This window comes from Mustela nivalis (assembly GCF_964662115.1).
Source record: "Mustela nivalis genome assembly, chromosome: 18".
Classification (NCBI taxonomy): Eukaryota; Metazoa; Chordata; class Mammalia; order Carnivora; family Mustelidae; genus Mustela; species Mustela nivalis.
The window spans coordinates 3,223,898-3,242,869 of record NC_139037.1 but is presented as its reverse complement, the minus strand read 5'-3'; the positions used below and the strand labels follow the sequence as shown (position 1 = coordinate 3,242,869).

Sequence of the window (18,972 nt, the reverse complement as noted above, 5' to 3'; positions counted from 1 at the left end):
CTTCTCCATCTGCTCTTTGCTGGAGGCGTGTTTTTATTTTCCGTGCTGCAGGTCCCATCTGTGAGCCCGGGAGTCTCCGGGGGAGTCGGGGAGCCTGGGCTGGCCAGGTCGTCTGGCCGGGGCCTTCTGTAAGGGCTGCCTGCCTTGCACACATCTCTCCCCCCGAGCCTCGGTCCCCCGGACCGTTGGGAGCTGCTTCCAACAGTCCTTTGTTGGCTCCTTCATCCGGGCGCACTTTCATCCAGCAGACATGGGGTGAGCGTTTCCCTGTGTTCTGAGTCTGGGTTCTAGATGTACCCACGGGGTCCCCCTTGCTGCGGGATGTGAGCACGTTTCGTGGCTGTTGCTTCCTCTGTGGAACGAGGCCGTCCGTGTTGCTGCCTGCTGGCTTGCCGGGAGCATCCGCCGACACGAGAGGGATGAAGTCCGGCTGCCCTAAGTACTTGGGGCCGCCGAGGGGCATGACGCGACGCCTTGCCATGGAAGGGGACAGCATGGGTGCTGCCCTCTGCTAGCGATCCCGGGGCAGGGGGCCGTGCAGATTATGCCCATGCAGAGGTATCCCAGGCGGTAGGAAGGACCCAGGACGGGAGGGGGCCTGGGGAAGGAACCCCGGGGGGCTTGCAGGGAGGAAAGGCGAGGGTGGGCGGGCGGGCCAGGCCTGCTGTCCCTGCGTCCAGGACATCTGTGGGGTCAAACCAGTGCAGGAGCCGCCTCACCCCCTCCCAGGCCCCTGCGGCCCCCACTGGGGACAGCACTGTCCCTGGAAGGCCTTTCCCCGGCCTCGCCAGCTGGCCCTGCCGGGCTTACGCACGCACCCTGCACCAGACAGACCCCGGAAGCATCCTTTTTCTGGGGGGCTTGGCTTCCGGTTGTCAGCCTGACAGAAGGCATCCTGAGAGCTCGAGGCCCCTTTCCCCAGACAGAGGCCTAGCCCAGGGGAGAGCAATATGCTTCCTGGCCACCAGGAGCCCCAGGGCGAATTTCCGCACTCGGTTTCTCCTTTTCAAGTGTTGCGACCGACCTTACGGACTAGAAGCCATCGGTGTCTTGCTTCCTGAAAAGCCACCGAGGCCTGTTGGGAGAGTGCTGGGCGCCGTCCGTGTGGCCGGGACTTGGGACGTCAGATGTTTCCTGGTTTCTGTCCGTCCGCACATCCATTAACCCCTTCCTTCTTCCCTCCTTCCATCCACCTGCCCCTTGATCCAGAATCCTCCTTCTCCGCCCCTAAGTGGGCTCTCCTCTCTGGCGGCCTGGGCTGCCCCTCCCCCTGCTGTGTCCCACAGGAAGCCTGAATCTGCTCCTCTGACTCCATCCTGATGTGTCCCCCCTACAGGGAGGGGGGAAGCCTCAGCCACAGACCCCTCCCGCACTCAGGAAATGAGGCCTCAAGGCAGTTTCCCAGAGAGGAGCGTTTTTGGTCTCCTGTGATGTCTCTGTAGTGTGGCTTTTCCAGAGACCCCCTCGAGGCCAGACAGGGGACGGGGGTTCTGAACCCAACGTAGCTCCATGTCCCACTCTTTTTTTTTTAAAGATTTTATGTATTTATTTGATAGAGATCACAAGCAGGCAGAGAGGCAGGCAGGGAGATCGGGGAAAGCAGGCTCCTTGCGGAGCAGAGAGCCCCATGCAGGGCTCGATCCCAGGACCCTGAGATCATGACCCGAGCCAAAGGCAGAAGCTTGACCCACTGAGCCACCCAGGCACCCCTCCATGTCCCGTTCTTCTGGAAGCCCCGAGTTCAGATATTCGGATAATTTTCTCCATGAGCTCCCGTGTACCTCGGACTGAGTATCAGTCTGTGACTCAGAAAAAGGGTTATTGTTAATATTCTCTGCTGTCTAGTATAGTAGCCACTAGTCACGCATGGCTAGTTACATTTAAATTTCCCCTTTTAAATTAGTTAAAATCAGGGCGCCTGGGGTGGTTCTGTTGGTTAAGCCTCTGACTCGTGATCTCAGCTCAGGTCTTGATCTTAGGGTGAGGAGTTGGGCTCACACGACGTTGGGCTCTGCACCGGGTGTAGAGCCTACTTAAAAAAAAATAAATAAATTAGTTAAAATTAAAACTTCAGATCCTGGGGCTTACTGGCCACATTTCAAGTGCTCAGCAGCCGCCCGTGGCTGGTGACGACCAGACGGGACAGCTCAGAGGACATTTCAGTCTTCCAGAAAGTATGGGGGGTGGGGGGGGCGGGGGAGCAGCCCTGTTCTAAGCATTCACATATGCAGAGACTTTTTTTTTTTTAAAGATTTTATTTATTTATTTGACAGACAGAGACCACAAGTAGGCAGAGAGGCAGGCAGAGAGAGAGGAGGAAGCAGGCTCCCTGCTGAGCAGAGAGCCCGATGCGATGCGGGACTCAATCCCAGGACCCTGAGATTATGACCTGAGCCGAAGGCAGCGGCTTAACCCACTGAGCCACCCAGGCGCCCCACATATGCATAGTCTTAACCAAAAGATAGGCTGTCCTCGGCCATTAACTGGTTTTGGGTTAGAACTTTCTGGATTCTCCCATGAGGAGGGGAGGTCTGAGCTGGGAATCAGATACGAATCTTTGATCTCTAGGGCTGTGTCCCTTGGATCTGATCACCGAACCTCTCTGGCCTTTAGAGGTCAGATTTGGGAGGCATTTGGAGGAGGGGGTGTCCATGCTGTCTTTTGGAATGGTAGAGAGGAAAGCCAGACATGGGCCAGCTCGGATGTGGAGCAGTCCTGGGGCTCGGAGAGGATGGGCTTGTTAGGAGCATAAAAACATATAAAAGTGGGGAGATGTGGCTCCTCTCTCTCGCCTAAACTCTGGATGGTTTCAGGAAGAGCGTTTACCTCTTCCGCAGGGACCTGTCTGCAAAGAAAGATGTTTTCCTTTTTCTTCAGGGCCCGTGTCCTGTCTCCTGTGTGCTCACGGTGTCCGCTCTCCTGCCTTCTGGGTGCCACCCGGTGCCACGTCCGTCCGCAGCGTGGGCTGCCGACCCCACCCCTCCAGGCCCGGGAGAGGAGTGCTGGCCTGGTCACATGGGGAGGGGTGAGCGTGCCCCCTGCCTGGTTTTCTCCCCTCCAGTCACTGGTCTCAGCAGCAGTGCCCACACCCCTCCCAGAGAACCTGACTTGGTAGCTCTGTGTGCCACCTCCAGAGGTGCACAATGAAAAACAACTTCGATCTTTCAGGAATTGCTGGGATAATTTACACGTGCTAATGAAAGCACCCGCCCTCCAAAGAGCTGAGTGGGGACACCTAAGCCCCCCTGGGCTCCCTCGGCCACCTCTGAGGGTCGAAGCCAAGGCCAGGGGAGCTGGGTAGCCAGCTAGCAGGCAGGGAAGGGGCTCCTGGGGCCGGGCCCCCCAAATAGACGCTCTGGGCTGGGGCTGCTTCCCCAACAGCTGAGCGCTGGGGAGGGGTGGTTTGGCTGGTCTGAGCTTGGAAATCCGTGCTCCCAAAGGTCCTGTGCAGCCGGGGCCCCCTGGTCTGTGTGTGGAGTCCCTGAGTGGGTGGAGCCGCGGCCACAGAGTGACAGAGCCCCTGGGCGGATGGGGGGGGGTGGGGACAGGGCCGTGGCGCTCCTCACGCCCTCCTCTCTCCCACTCCCCCTAATTATTTTTCTTGGATGTTGTGAATTAAATCTCACAGCAGCCACAGGAGACGGCTCTGGGTACGGCCCCGCGCACATCTCCACGCGTCGATAGAAGTTGTTAAATGAATAATGTTTACTTACGCTGGGGACCCAATTCTCTCTGAATATAATTCCCCTTCGAGTTCCGGGGAGCTTCCTGGAGAAACGTAAAAATAATAAACACGTCTCCGTATCAGAGGCTGGCATTGCTGCTTTGAATTCTTTGGGGGGAAGAGAGGCGGGGAAGAAATAAATTAAAATTAATTTTTAAAAGAGGATCACGCCACGAGTCAGATGACAAAACAAGCTGGAAAGACAGACAGGGAGGTTCTGGAAGGGTGAGCCCCAGGGCTCCCCTCCCCCAGAGTGGGGGCGGGCTTACCTGCTGAGAATGTAGGTTCCTGGGCCCCAGTCCAGACCCACCCCCAATCAGAACATAGGGGAGGGGCATGGGGTGTGGAGTTCGGAGGTCACAGGTTATGGTGCCGTCCGGGGTCTCTCCTTTGCAGGCAGGCCAACTGGGACAACAGGTGTTTCCACTTCACCTGTCTGGCCGCTCTGCATCCCCAGAAGAGATGCCGGGGCTGGGAGAAAGCTCTGGATGGCCCCTCCCTCTTCCCCTCCTCATTCCTTTCAATGCCAGCTAGCCTTGGTCAGAGCCCTGGGACGCTCCTGTCCGTAGCAGGAAGGTGGCAGTTGTCCCGCTCTGACAGAGGTCGGGGCAGCATCTGAGGCCGTGCCCCCGGAGGCCCTCTAGGTGTGGTGCAGAAGGCCCTCCTCCCCCAGCTCTGTGCAGCTGGCCAGTGACACCGGGGTCACCTCCAACAGCGTGACCTCCAGCCGGGCCTGCTTGTAACGCGCCACCCCGGTCGGTAGCAAGCAGCGAAGGCGGTGCTCCCAGATGGGCTCAGGCGGCGTGGGGACTTTCCCAAGGTCACGGAGCAATTTGCCGGCTGAGCCAGGAATAGACCTCCTGCGCTGGGCCGTGCCAACCCCGGCTCAAATTGCTAGCCAGGCAGGTCCGTGCGGGGAGCCGCGGGGAGCCTCCCGCCACGAGCCCTGTATGTGGGCCACGGGGAGGGGCCGGGAGCCGCCATCCCCCGTGGACGGGGAAGGCCAGAGCCTCCTCCAGTGTCGCCGTCATTCCTGCGAGAGGAGGCTGGTTGGAACTCTGGCCCAGAGGTTGGTGTTGAGCGGGGCTGGCAGGGAGTTGGGAAGGCCGCCGTGTGTGCCTGTTTGCGCATTTCTTTTAAGATCATCAGGGAGTGTTTAAAAAAAAAAAAACCCAAAACCCCAAACCCAGTAATCCAGCATTTGTTTCCTGGGGACTCTGCAGAATGTCCTAGCTCCTCTTAGGGGGAGGGATTGGTGTGGCATCGAAGACGGGGACTCTGTAGGCGCCGATGGAAAAAACCCCATGCTCATCAGCTCTGGGAAGACACTCAGCATTCTGGAAAGAGAGGGCTCCGTGCATGTGTTCCAGGAGGTTCCCGTGTTCTGTTTCTGGCTGGGTTTATTTTTGGGGCAGGAGGGATGCGGGCAGCGTTTGTGGCTGATGAGGGTTTCTGTCCTCCCAAGGGGCTTCCTAATTTCTTCTACATCCATACAGCAAGTGTTTATTTAAGAGCTTGTGAAGGCCCAGAAATGAGTAAGGCCCCTTTCCTCTCCAGTGGCTGGTCCTGTCCTGAGCACAGGGCAGAGCACAGAACACTCAAGTCACCCTTGGTAGGGGAAGGCCAGCTTCCATAGGGAGTTAGAGTCCCATCCTGGAAGGCTACTGGAGGAGGCGGGTCTAAACCAGGGCCTTCGGGAAGAGGGAAGCAGCACCCTGGCGAGAGACTGGGGAAGGGCTGGGGAGGGCAGGCAGATGGGGGGGGCAGGTGTGTCTGAAGAGGCTCCTGACGGGGGGTGGGGGGGGGGTCGGTCGGAAAGGTGGGGTGGCTGGGGTGTGGATCTGCAAGTTGCCACCACCAAGCTGGAAGCCTGGGGTCTTGAGGGTGAAGGTGAAAATGGAGACCCAAAGCCGGAGAGGCAGGGCCCGATGGGGTGGGGGGAGCCCGGGAGGGGAGGGTGCTGGGTCACAGTGGGATGCCCGGGTTGAGGGGGAGGCAGCAGAGGCTGGGGGGCGGGTGCAGAGCCGCCGTGGCTGGCAGGTGGAGGCCCAGGTGGGAGCCTGGAGCTTGGGAACAGCGTGTCCCAGGCTGGGAGCATTGCAGACCCGGGCTGGATGGGCCCCCTGCGCAGGAGGGAACATGAAGGCCCTTCTTGGTGCCCGCAGGTAGTTCAGAGGGGAGGACAGTGCGGCGGCACCTCCCACCTTTTGCGGGGGCAGGTGGCCTTTGAACACCCAGAGGCGTCTGAGACTGGCCACAGCCAAGGCCTGTGCCCTGGGGCTCGGCTCCAGCAGCTTCCCGCTGTGAAAGTGGCGAGTAAAGTGTAACCTTTTTTCTTTTGGTTATTTCCGTGTGGGAGACCGAATTATAAAGACATCAGTGCAGCAAGGATTGAATCCAGCAGTACCGGGCCTGGCGTTGACCTCTGGTCCCAGGCCCACCGCCCACCCCCGCAGTGGCCTCCAGCGGGGGCCGAGGCCCCGGGGAGCGCGCCCCCTCTGTTCACATCAGGTCTCGGTGTCTGTGCGTGTTGCTTGTCCAGTTGGCGATGGTAAGGGTAACTGGGATCTTACTGTCCTGGTGACAGCTTGGGATTTTAATGACAGGCGGCAGATTCATTAATCCAGAAATTTGTCAGGCACTGACATCCCGAAAGGTTGGGGGGGGGGGGAGTGCAGAGCATTCCAAGGGGAGGCTGCAGGGTTCACCCCCGCTCGGCCTCCTGCCCCAAGAGCAGCACGCTTGGCACGCGGGAGGCACTCGGGGAACCCTAGACTGGGCGGGTTCCCCACACCGAGGGGGAGGGTTCAAGGCCCCCGGAGATGGGGCAGGAGCGCTGCCCACCTGTGTGCAAATGTCGCTTCTTCATGGCGATTTGATCCTTAAAGAACTCGGAAGGCTTTCGGACGTGCAGAGAAAATTGGGGAATGGATCCCCTGAAGGTTCTGAAGACCCCTTAGGAGTAGGTGTGGGTTTTACTGGAAATCCTGCGGAACTGGGTCCTAGGACATCTCCCGGTCTGCTGCTGAGCAAGGTCAAGTGGCTGGGCCTACCCAGATCTGTCTGGGACTCAGGGTGGCTCGAGGTCTCCCAGTGCTCCCCTGGGCCTGTGGCCTGCCTGCATGGGGGCGAGTGCTGGCGGGGGGTCCAGGTGTGTTGTCCAGTGAGCCGACTGCCCAGGGAGAGGAAAACCCCCTCAGCCGGCGCAAGGGCGGCTGGTTAATTTTTACAAAGAAGGGCTGTTCCTGAGAAGCTGTTGAGGAAACCACCCAGATTTCTGTGTCCACTGGGCTTCCGGGCCTAGGAGGTGACACTGGGCCAGTGTATGTGTGGGTTTATGGGAGCGCTCTTGCGCCCTCCACCTCACCCTCGTCCCCACGGGAAGGGCCCACGTTGGCCTCAGATCAGGGCTCCAGGACTAGAGGGCGTCCCGGCCGGCAGCGACCCGCAGCGGGTCTAGCTTCCCTGGTCCCGCAGGCCGTGCCCAGATCACAGCTGGCAGCTCTCCAGCCGGGTGGGGCCTGGTGGCCGGAGCCTGCTCTCAGGTGTGTGCCCTTCCCTGTCCTGACCTCCAGCTGCTCAGCGCGGGCAAGGCCTGGCCTCCCCCTGGGGCCCAGAACGATTGATAAGGCCAAACAGAGCCCTGTGCACTGTGCACCCGCAGGGCTCGGAGGCCGGGTCTGCGGAGACCTCACTGAACGCGTCTGTGTGTGTGAGGGGCCGGCTGGGGCCGGGAAGATGCCGCGGGAGGAAATAAGCTTGAACAGTCTTGGTTTCTCTGGAATCACCGCGGGGAAGGGATTTTCACAGGGAGGCCTGTCTCCACGCGGCATCTGCTTGGGGGCTCTCCGCAGTCGGAGGTCCTGCCCTGTGGACTCCCTGCCCCCAATCCCCCCCCCCGCCCCCCGGGACAAGCGAGGGGCTTCAGCTTGGATCTTTATTTATTTATTTATTTAGATTGAGGTGGAATTAACCATTTTATTTTATTTTTAAGATTTTATTTATTTATTTGACAGACAGAGATCGCAAGTAGGCAGAGAGGCAGGCAAAGAGAGAGGAGGAAGCAGGCTCCCTGCTGAGCAGAGAGCCCGATGTGGGGCTTGATCCCAGGACCCTGAGACCATGACCTGAGCCAAAAGCAGAGGCCTTAACCCCCTGAGCCACCCGGGAGCCCCAGAATTAACCATTTTAAAGTGAACCTTCAGAGGCATTGACTACATTCCCAAGTTGGGGTAACCGCCTTCTCCGTCTTGGTCCAAAACTTGTTTTTTTCCCTCCACAAAAGGAAACCCTGTCTCCGGGAGCCCACACTCCCCGTTCCTTCTTTTTTTTTTTTTTTTTTTTTTTTTTTTAAAGATTTTATTTATTTGACAGACAGAGATCGTAAGTAGGCAGAGCAGCAGGCAGAGAGAGAGAGGAGGAAGCAGGCTCCCTGCTGAGCAGAGAGCCCGATGCGGGGCTCGATCCTAGGACCCTGGGATCATGACCTGAGCCGAAGGCAGCGGCTTAACCACTGAGCCACCCAGGCGCCCCACTCCCCGTTCCTTCTGTCGCAGCCCCTGGCGATGAGCATTGGACTTTGTGTCCCTCTGTCTTTACCTCTTCTGGATTTCCTAGGGCTGGAGTCCTACGAGATGGGGCCCTTTGGGACGGGCTTCTGTCCCTTAGCATGCTGCCTTCAAGGCGCACCCTCTCGGCCTGCGTGTCCCTCTGTCTTCCCTCGTATGGCCAGGGAATATTCCAGGCTGCAGACAGCCCATGGGCTTTAATACCCACTTGTCTTTTGATGGATGTTTTCGATCGTTTGCACTTTCAGGCCACTGATGAACCACGCTGCCTGCGTGGGGTCTATTCGCGTCCAGCGTGGGGCAGACCCGTGTTTGCCCCCTTCCCAGGAGACACCCTGCTGTGGCCTGCGTCTGGACTCTGCTCCTTTTTGTGGCTGGATAATACCCCTCTGTGTGGCTAGAGACCACGTTTGTTCAGCCACTCATCTGTGGGGTGGTGGGGGACATTGGGGTGGGTCAGGTGTTTTTTTTTTAATCTGTTAAAGATTTTGTTTGCGAGTGAGCAAGCAAGAGTGAGGGCAGAAGGAGAGGGGGAAGCAGACTCCCCGCCAAGCAGGGAGCCCGATGCAGGGCTCCATCCCAGGACCCCGAGATCACGACCTGAGCCAAAGGCAATGCATAACCCATGGAGCCACCCAGGCGCCTGGTTGGGGTGGGGGGGTTGAAAGATGCATGTCTCTGGGAAGGAAGTGCCGATAGCGGGGCAGGGGGCTGTGGTGGTCTCCCGAAGGCCTTTTCCTGCATGTGGGCAAAGGGAGGGTTGTTTCTGCTGGGACCTGTAAGAGAGAGCCAGTGCCGCTTCCCCGTTGGGCCGGCCAGCCTGCCCCCCGCCCCCGTCTGAGAAGTGGTTCCTCCTAAGACTTCCCATTTGCAGCTGCCTTTCCTCCTCACAGCCAATGCAAGCAGTTCTGTTGCGCTGCAGCTGTGTCCCAGGCACTGTGCAAGGCCCCTTCTAGTTGATTATCCTGTTGAGGCCTCACTGAAGCGGTGGGAAATGCTCGCTGGTGGATCGCAGGCTCTGTGAGTGCAGGCGGCGGTGGCCTGCGGCCCTGCAGCCTTACTGAGGCCCATGCCTCTAGCCTCAGGGTCTCGGCCCCTCAGCATTTTGCTCTTGGGGTGGTCATTGACCGAGGTTAACACGCAAAAGATACCCAGGAGCTTATGTGTCGGAGGAGAGAGTGGAAAAACCTGCTGGGGGTGTGGAAGCAGGTAGGGGGGCTCAAGAGGAAGGGGACGCTGGAAAGACCCAGGATCTGGGGCCTGGAATGCCCAGCCTGGACACTGATGGCCCAGGAGTCCAGATGGCGCCGCTCCTGGTGGGGACAGAGGTCGGGAGGAGCACGCTTCTCTCTGCGCCGCCGTCAACGGGTCAGGGGGCATGTGGTTTTGGCTTCGCTGACATCCTTGGCCACCGTTCTGGGGCCGTCCCCACCCCGGAAGCTTCCGTGGCTGCCCTGGAAGGAGAGCCTGGCACTCGGGCCTGCCAGGGAGCGGCACTTTGGAGCTGGGGATCCTGAGCGCTCTGTGATTCCCTAAAAGCCTCCTAAATAAAGGAAGACCACTCAGGAACGTCGTCTCTCCTGCTTTACATCGCGAATGTTGACAGTAGGAAAATGTGGCCAGGTTTCTCTCAAATATGAAAAATGGGAAGTAGGCGAGTCAGAAAATGAAGCCCTGCTCCCCGCGCCCCCCCCCCAGCAGTGTGGAGGACGAGATGCCCGGGGCACCCTCGGAAAGCGGGGTGATGTCTCTGCGCCTCCATTTCCTCATCCGGGCGGTAGGGTGGCGCCAGCCCAGAGGGCTCTGAATGCGGAAGGGGTCAAGTGCCCTCGCGCAGCTGTGCCCCCTCGGGGCCCCTTGCTGCCAAGTGTCTTCTTGCCGGAAGCTCAGCTGTGGGGACTGCTTCCCTCCCTCCTCCAGCGGCCGGGGGAGGGACAGGTTGTGGAGTGAGGCCTGATGCTCTGCCCAGGTGTCTGGGGGGGATGGGCAGCAGTTCAGGCCCCATCCGAAGGTGGGGAACCCTCGCCCCCAGAGCTCAGCTGGGAAGGGAATGCCAAGCTCCCCCAGGGGGTATCAGGGCAAGCGAGGAGGTGTTTCACCCTGAGAAGGTGTTTCACCCCGTGGCTCGGCCACCCAGGCGACTGGCATCTTGCAGGCTGTGGGCTCAGGGTGGGCGTGGGGGGTCAGCAATGGCAGAAAAGCCTCTTTGGACCCCCAAGAGTCGCTGCCCCCCCCCCCCCCCGCAACCACCTCCTCCCCCTCCCGCCTTGGCTTGGCCCCGCCGTCTAAAGTTTAAAGGTTTTAAATGCAAATATTTCTCTGTTATAGATGCCAGCTGTCTCCAGAGAGCGCGTTTGCTTGCAGCTCAACTTTATTGTCCAATTAGCTTCCCATATCTGGGTACCGGGGAGCCTGGAGGCTGGGGGCGGGGGGTGGCTCCTGCCGCGGGGCGGGGCCGGCCGCCGCCCCCAGGAGACCCGGGCTGGGGCTGGGGGGCCCTTTCAGACTCCGGGGCTGGGGTGGGGGAGGCAGGGGGCGGGGGGCCGTCCGTGGCAGGGGTGTGCTTTTCTTATTTAAAAGAAATAAAGGCCGCCCGCCCCGCACACACTGGCTTCCTTTTAGTCCCCGCGAGTGTCCCCTCCCCGCCCGCTGCCTCGCCGCGCGGCGGCTTCCCCATTCACCGGGGCTCGGCGGCGCTCACAAAGCGAGGCAATTAGAATTGAAAATCTATGCAAAACAGCTGTTAACTGATTGTGAGGGAGCGCAGCTGTGTGCCGGGTGCAGCTCGAGGCTGGCGGAGGGGCAGGAAGTGCTGGGGCAGCCCGGGGTTAAGAGGCAAACTCCTGTCACCTCGGCCAAGGGTGGCCAAGGGAGCCGACCCGGCCTTAACCCTTGCTGCTCCCCTGCAGGTGACCTTGGCCCTCGGGGAGCCGGCGGAGAGGGCGTGGGGGCTGGGTCACCCCCCAGCACCCCCGGAGGGGGGGGTCTCAGGCGTGCTTCCTCCCCCCACCGCCCTCTGTGCAGTTCTTTGCCTGCAGCTTATCTGCGTGAAGTCTGAGGGCAGGAGTGTGCCTGGCTGCTGGGGCCGGGTCACCGCTACATGGAGTGCCTCTGCCCACTGGGCTTGCCTTGCCAGGGGAGGAGGGGGCAGCCGGGAGGAGAGCTTGGGGCGCCAGTCACCACCCGGACGCCGACACCCCTCTCCCAGCCTGTTAGGGATGCTCCCTCCTGGCCCAGACGGGAGCCCTGTAGGGTGGCCTGGGGACTCTGTCTCACACGTAGACACCCCCCCCCCCCTTTATCTAAGGCCCACTGCACTGTGGGACCCAGTGCCTGGAGGGAGGAATTCCAGAGGCGGGGATGGGAAAAGCCTTGGAAGAGATAAGATTTGAGCCCGGCTTTGAAGAAGGGAGAGGCTCCTGGGCAGTGGTGGCTGGAAAGAGAAAGAGGACTGTGGTGTCTGAGTTGGGGAGGGGGTAAGTGTGGCCACAGGGCAGGCTGTAGGTGGAGGGGCGCCAGGGCAGACCCCCTGCCCAGCAGCCCTTGGTGCTGGGGGTCTGGGGCCTGTGCATGTGACACTCGTGGCCTGGTGGCCTTGGGGATCGTGGACCACTCCTGTTGAAGGGCTTGCCCAAATCCCCAGGTGTCGCGCTCTGGGTGATGGGTACCCCTGCCCCCAGGTGCGTCTGCACGCGGGCTGCCCGGGAGAGGCAGATGGCCGGGCTCTGGATCAGGCTTGGATGGGATTTGTGTATCGTAGGCAAGTTAGTTAACCTCTGGTCTCCTAGCCCCGGCTTTGCAGTGGGGTTCACGCGGCTCACGTTGCAAGACCCCGGCTGGGCTGTCCTGGCACATGTTGGGGGTTTGGTGAACGGCAAAAGCCATACTCCCTTCCACCCACAGCGCCGTCCAGGTCCCTGCTGCTTGGGCGCCGATTCAGATGCCGCATGAGGGGTCTGTGGGTGGGTGATGGCGGTGGTGTCCCTGTGGACTGGGAGCCCCTATGAGGGCCCAAGGCACTGGTAAACTACTTGTACCTCCCGCTGACCCCAGAAGGACACGGGGCTCCCTCCACGGCCTCAAGAGGCTATCACAGACCAGGTGCTCCCCCTGTGTTGGGACACCAACCTCCCCTCAAGTAGGTCCACATGGTGGTGGTGAGCTAAGTGGCCAGCCCTCCCTGGTGGCTTCCCAGATCCTTGGCGTCCCGAAGCCCCCTCTGTCCACACCTTGCGCTGGTGTCTGCTGCCTGGGCTCTGAATCCACGGGGGGAAAGCCGTGGGACTGGCATTTTCTGCTCTGTATCTGGGAAGGCCAGTGAATGCCCCACCTTCGTGGTTAGAGGCCTCCCTTTCTTTCCAGCAGATCCTTCTCAGTTGCTAGCCTGGGGGGGGGGGTGGTTTAAGGGAGCCCCTCAAGCTTATCCTCGACTGTCGGCTCTTTGATCTTGGCTCTGCGGCTTTCACGGGTTCCAGGCTCTCCGGGAGGCTGGGCTGGATTTGCAGGGATCCGTGTGAGTAGGTGTTCAGAGCCAGGTGAGGGCCGCCGGCTTGGCAGGGGTGCGAGGGTGCAGGCAAGCAGGTATCTGCCTCCTGTTCCCCATGGCACACAGGGTCCGGGCGGATGTCCCAGCTCCTGGAGGCGTCCCCACATCGTGCCCTTTTACCCGGAACCTTTTGTCTCTGCCTTCTGTTGCCGGGCAAATGGGCACGAGGGAGCGGAGGTCCAGGAGGGCTGTGCGGTGGGAGCTGCTGACGAGGAAAGAGAAAGAAGGCGCCTGGAGGGAAATGGAGGCCCGCCAGCCCGAGCCCCCAGTGGCGGGAAATTAGGAGTCAAGCTACAAACCTCGTTAGCGAGGAGCGCGGGCTGCAGGAGAGCAATTCCCACCCTTAAACTCGGAGGCCGTGCTCCCGGATTACTAATTTCCTCGAGCTGGGCGCACCGACAGGGAGTGTCATCCACCTCCCCCGGGCCAGCCCGCCTGGCGGCCGCCAGCACCGCCGCTCCGCCGGCTCGCTGCTGCCCCCCGGTGGCCGCTGTGGTTTCCTGCAGAGCGCCCGCTGGCCTCCCCGCGGCGGGGCCAGGCAGGCACCACCGCAGGTGTGAGCCGCTCCAGGCGTGGCTCCCGGGGCAGCAGTGCCCACGTGACCTTGAGCGGCTCCGGCCTCAGCTGCCTCATCTGTGAAATGGGAGCAGACCACCCGTCTGGCAATCGGATGGCGCCCCACGTCCACCAGGGATGGATCGGCCCGCTCTAAAAATCAGCCAAATTTGCATGGTGGTCGTGGCCATCGCAGCAGTTTCTGTGTAGCTGTACGGTCCTCTGCATAGAGGTGGAAGAACGTGACCCCCCTCCCTTACCAGGGTCTCCCAGGGTTGGAGGGAAAGAAGTGGGAGCTTGGGGTCAGTCCTGGTGGGGGGTTTCTTGGCCGGCGGCCGGCCTTGGAGGACCAGACGTCCACGCTGGGAGGAGACTCCGGGCCAGGTGCGAGTTGCTCATTTGCATACTGTGCCCCTCCCCTCCCCGCCTCCCCCGCCGCCTGAGATTCAGGTGGGAAAAGGTTGGAACCGCCCCAGAGGTTTTTAATTTTGTTTTTGATGCCTTAGGCCTGTTGCTGAGTTCCCTCCTGACTCCTCCTTCCCCTGCCCCCGCCAGGGTGTCCTGGCGGCGATGGAGGCTTCCCCTCCCCTGCGTCCTGGCCGCCTGGGCCGCGTGAATCTGCCGGTCGCTGCTGGGTGTCGCTGAGGGGAGGTCTCGCTGCGGAGACTCCGTGCGGTGCCTGAAGGGTCGCGCCCGCGCTGAGGCCCGCAGGAGGGAGGCACAGCCCCGCGGAGGCGGGTCGGAAGGGGAAGCGCCCCTCCCGCCCGGTGTCAGGGCCGGCCGGCGCCCGCAGGTAGGAGCCAGTAACGGCCCCTGGCCGGGCCTCGCGGGTCCGTTTCCCTTTTCGTTTGTGGTCGGCCAGGAGCCTTGTGCAAGGCGGGGGCGGCGACCCGCGTGCGCCCCCACTCCGTGTGCCCCAGCTGGCGGTAGGGCGGTGGACCAGGGGAGAGGGTGGCTTGGGGGCGCCCTCGGGGCCCTGCCCCTCGCCCCGCAGCGGGCACATAGGCGCGTTCGGCTCCCTGCTGGCGCGGGCCCCGAATGCTCCAGGCCCGCCAGCGTCATCTGGAACAGATGGATGGGGGGTGGCAGGCGCCCAGCTCCCTCCCATCGCAATCCGGGCTGGCGCGGGGAGGGAGGGAGCGGGAGGGAGGAAGGCGGGGGAGGCTGGGCCCGCGGGGACGGCAGCGTGCGCGCCTGCCAAGCGCGGCGCGGGCATGTCCCGGGGCAGGTTTGGGGCTGGCAGAAGCGCGGGCTGGCACCTGGGTCCGAAAGTTGAAACCCGCAGCGTGGCGCTGGGGCGGCCGCCCTGGGGGTGGGGGTACTGGTTTGCCTCCAGGCTCAAAAGTAGGAACGCGGTGGATTAGAGCGTTTTCAAAAGAGAATGTACAGGGAGAGACCCTGGGGCATCGCAACACTGCCGGCAGCTTGGGACGCGCGCGGGGTCAGACCCCGGGGCGCCGGAATGCTTCGAGGCCAGGGGCGTCGGGCGAGGCGTGCCCCATTAACCCGGCGCTTCCTGGAGACGCAGGCGGCGCAGGGGGTGGGCTCCGGGCTGGTAGTCGGCGCCCGCGGCCGGTGGGGGCGGGGCGGAGCGGGGGTGGTGGGGGGAGGAGGGCTGGGGCGCGCAGTCCTTCGCCTTGCCGCCTGTGGGTGCCCAGGAATTTCAGGACGCTCCCTGAGTCATTCCAGTCTGTCAAGTGCCTGGGTGAGGTAGGGTGGGGGGGGGGGTGCCAGGAATGGGGAGGCGCTGCGCTGGGGCCGGAGGCCCAGTGGGTCGTGCCAGTTTCTGGAGGCGGGCGGCCTCGCCTCTGACCGCAACCCCAGCTACTTAATGACCCCCCTGGTGGAGCGGCGCCTCCGTGGACTCTGCCGCCTCTGAGACGTGGGTTCTTTAGAGAGCTACCCCTCTGCCCCTCGCAAGTGGCCTTCCCAAAAGTTACTTAGAACAACGGGAGGGGGTAGTTCCTAGAATTTTAGCAGGAAGACGCGGAGGCTCGACTTGTTCACGTTCGGCCCTTTCAAGTCGGGGCGGTAAGGTCACGAATCTTGTGCGGCGGGGTCGGGGGGATAAATGGACACAGCCAGTCTTGAGTTGCCCCCCCCACCACCCCCCGCGCCCCGCTGACACGCACACCAGCCTCCCCCCCCCAAAAAAAGTTATCTTCTCGAAGGCCTCTAGGACATGTGAGTTTATCCGCACTTTACGGGGTCTTCTTTGGGCCAGACACTGTTGTAGGCACCTGGGACACGGCGGTCATGAGACCTTATAAGGGCCCCGCTCGCCTGGCGGTCGTGTTGGAAGTCACTGCTCCCTACTTTGGGAATTGAGTGGCCGGTCGCGGGCGCCATTGTACCTGGGACCCCCGAGCAGTCCAGCCAGGGGCCCCCAGGAAGGTGAGGGTGACATTTCCCCTACCTGCTGGTGTCCTCGGCTCACCTGGCCGACCGGGCTGGGGAGGGGCGTGTGCCCGCGCGGGTGTACCCGGGCGCCCGTCCGTGCGCGCGCGCGTGTGTGTTTGCGGCTGAAACCCGACACCTCCCGCTGGCTGAGGTCAGGGAGCCGGGAGCGAGCCAGTGGCCCGGGAGTGGGCGGCGTTGCGCTTGGGTGTGTCCTCGGCGGCGGCGACAGCAGCAGGTGTTTCTTGGCCGGGGCCCCGGAAGCTCCACCTCCCCAGCGGCCCGAGCCGCCGCCGCCGCCGCCGCGCAGCCCCGGGTGAGATAAGCAGTTTGGACAAACACGGGGCGACGGTGGCAGCAGCATGTGTCAGCCGAGGCGGAGCTGCGGGGCCCTGGCATGAAAGGTGAGCGCGCCGCGCCGGGCGGGGGTTGGGGGGTGGTCTTCGTAAACCCCCACCCCTACGCCCACCGCGCCGCGACCCCGTCCAAGTGCGCGGGTTCCGCGGGGGCGGCCGCCCACGGCTCCCGGGCAACTTCCCCCGGAGTGCGAGCGGCGATAAGAGCCGAGCGGGCGGGTAACCAAAGCCCCCCCTCCCGCCCGCACGGGTCGCGGCCGGGGCGGCCTGGCCCGGGGTGGGGACACAGGCCGCCGCGGGACTCGGGCTCGGTGGCCGCGTCCAGCGAGGGGCGTGTAAGTGCGTGCGGCCGTGGGGAGGGCAGTGGGAAGCTGGGGGGGGGCGGGCTCTGGGCGAGCGGTCGGCACTCCCGAGCCGGGGCAAAAACTTTGCGGCGGCGGCGGGAGCGAGGGGGCGGCCGTGCACCCCGGCGGCAGGTGCTGGCGGCGGCTGGGGCAGGCGGGGGAGGGGGCGCCCGCGGCGGAGCTCGCCGGCGGGGGCCGCGCGGTTCGGTTTTTGTCTTGCTCCCCTCCCCCTCCCCTCGAAGCGGGGTAGACCGCGGGGAGGGCGGGGCTGCAGGCTCCCGGGTCTCCGACCCCCACGCCCTGCTTCCCAAGGGCGCGCCCGGTGCTCCGCTGCTTCTCTCCTCCCGCCTCTCCCCCAGCCCCTCCCCCCGCTGGATTGGTGCCCCTGCCCCTCCTCCTGCCGAAGATGGCTGCCCCAGCCTCGGAGGTGGGAGGGGGATTGCATCCGCCGCCCCCCACTCGCGCTGCCCTTTTCCCTCCCCGGCCCTTCCTGCTCCGCCTGGATGCGCCTCCCCGCCCCCAGCCCTCCCGGGCCCGCGGCCGCGCTGATGGGCGGCGAGTGGCCCGACCGAGTGGAGCCGATTCAATTACATTGCAGCACCAGAGACACCTCGTCGGCCGGCCGCCTCTCCGGCAGGCTAATTAAATTCCCTCCGTGGAGGCGGAGCGGGAGTTGGGCTGGCCCTCCGCAGCTCCGGGTGGGGACAAGGGGGCCACTTAGAAGTGTGCAGCGGAGGCTGCCGGCGCAGGACCTGGGAAGAAGGGGGTTCTTCGGGTTGGGGAGGGAAGCGATGCCTGGAGGCCCCCCTCCCCCGACTTGGTGGGTGTGGAGGGCCCTGTGCTGGGTGGGGAAGCACCTGCTGCCCCCAGCTGGGCTGGTGGCTACCAGCCCCGAGTGGAGTCGATTTGGCTGTTGTTTTGTAAACTAGCCTTTGTCTGCAAAGTGCACCTAAAATACATTAAAACCTTGTTAACCCCTGCGGTGCCTTATCTGGGGCCCACACAGGTTGGGGTTTGGAAACAAAAAGCAAGACCACCAGATGAAAAAAAAGGGACTCCTTTTTGTGAAGGCGCCGGAACAAAAGGCCGGGCTACTCTGGGTGGGAACCTCCCGGCCTAAGCGGATTTCTAGGAGGCGGGACAGTGGGCCAGCAGGTCCTGGTGGGGTGCTTGGCCTGCTTGGCCCACCGGCTCCTCTCCGCCTGGGCTTCTGGGCCCTCCTGGCCAAGGATGGGAGAGAGCAGGGTGTGGGAAACCTTTGGTGATGAGCCCGTGTCTGGATCTCCTATGGGGTTACTTAAGCTCCGGCATGTAAAAGTTGCTCACCCCGTGTTTACAGCCCCCCCACCCACCCACGGGGATGGCGGAACCCGAAGCCCAGGCTGCCGCCTGACTCAGCCGGGCCACGCCACAGGTGAGGGGCCCCTGGGCGCAGGCTCCGACTGGCAGGCTGCGAGTGTGTCATCCCGGCGGCCGCCTGCCGCCCCGAGGAGGAGTCTCCACCCCACCGGGCGGACCAGGAAGCCAGAGCAGCTGCACTGCTAGATCTGAGCGCCTGAATCAGCTCAGGCCTGACCCCTGGGTGAAGGGGGTGGGGAGGCGCCTGATGGCCGGTTCTGCGTTGGTCTTTGTCACTTGGTCACCACGGGGCAGCAAAAAAGGGGGAAGGTGGGGGCAGCTAGGGCCGGCCAGGTTTTGACACTTGGAGGGTTTCTTTCCGTAAACCTTGGGAGCCTGTGAGTCTGGAGCCGGTGAGGGGCTGGGGCTACGAGCAGGGTCAGCCCCACTTTGGGAGGGGAAGCTGGGAGGCCCATCTTGCTTCCAGGCAGCGGCCTATCTGTGGGGCCAGGCTCCAGACAAGGCCACAGGCTGGCCTCTGGTGCAGGCCCTGACCTGTTGGGGACAGCTTTCAGAATCCTGGCTTGTCAAAGTTGAAAAGGGTTTGTAGATTCCCAAGGTTGGTTTTCTAACATGGCTAGTGGCCTGGTCTCCCCAGACCCAGTGAAGCCATAGCGTCTGGGTTCCTGGCCCTAGACTAGAGGTTGCTTGAAGCATCCCCCCCCACCCCCCGCACCACCACCACCACACACACACCCCAGATCTAATATCCAGGCCAGGGCTGAGAATCAGTCCCCTAATGGGTGGGCAAAGAGACTCAGAGGGACATGGGGGGCGACACCAGAGCTGACCTCCAGAAGGGGCTCCCTCTGGAGGCTCCAGGGGGCTTCGCAAAACCGTCCCCTCGGGCGGTTGTCTGGCTGCCAGTAACTTCCTTGTCCCTGGGAAGCCGCCCAGAGAGCCTTGTATTTTCAAAGCAGAAGGCTCCTGCCCCTGGGTCACCATCTCCCACTTGGGGCACCGGAGCGGCACCTACACAGCGCCACTCGGTGGCTGATCTGAGTCCTGCAACTCCAAACTTGAGCCCTCCCCAGCTCCAGTAGCTCCTAACTGCCCTTGACCCTTGGGCAGGTGGTGAGGCCCT

The 18,972-nt window shown here is 62.6% G+C and overlaps 1 protein-coding gene across 15 annotated transcripts in view; it reads left to right on the top strand.

Annotated features, from left to right (window-relative positions):
* Positions 1–18,972, top strand: part of GSE1 (Gse1 coiled-coil protein) — a 385,871-nt gene that overhangs the window by 319,387 nt on the left and 47,512 nt on the right. Inside the window, exon 1 of one of the 15 annotated variants that reach the window (XM_082711611.1) lies at positions 13,836–14,186. The exons of 10 other annotated variants lie outside the window; for them this stretch is intronic. Coding sequence is in view for 2 of the 5 variants with exons in the window: in XM_082711606.1 (XP_082567732.1) it covers positions 16,188–16,194 (7 nt within the window). In the remaining 3 variants the exon portion in view is untranslated. Of the gene's footprint in view, positions 1–13,835; positions 14,187–15,022; positions 15,099–15,992; positions 16,195–16,339; positions 16,482–18,972 lie in introns of those variants that run through there. 4 more of the 15 variants (XM_082711608.1, XM_082711606.1, XM_082711610.1 and 1 more) reach the window with 4 other exon arrangements.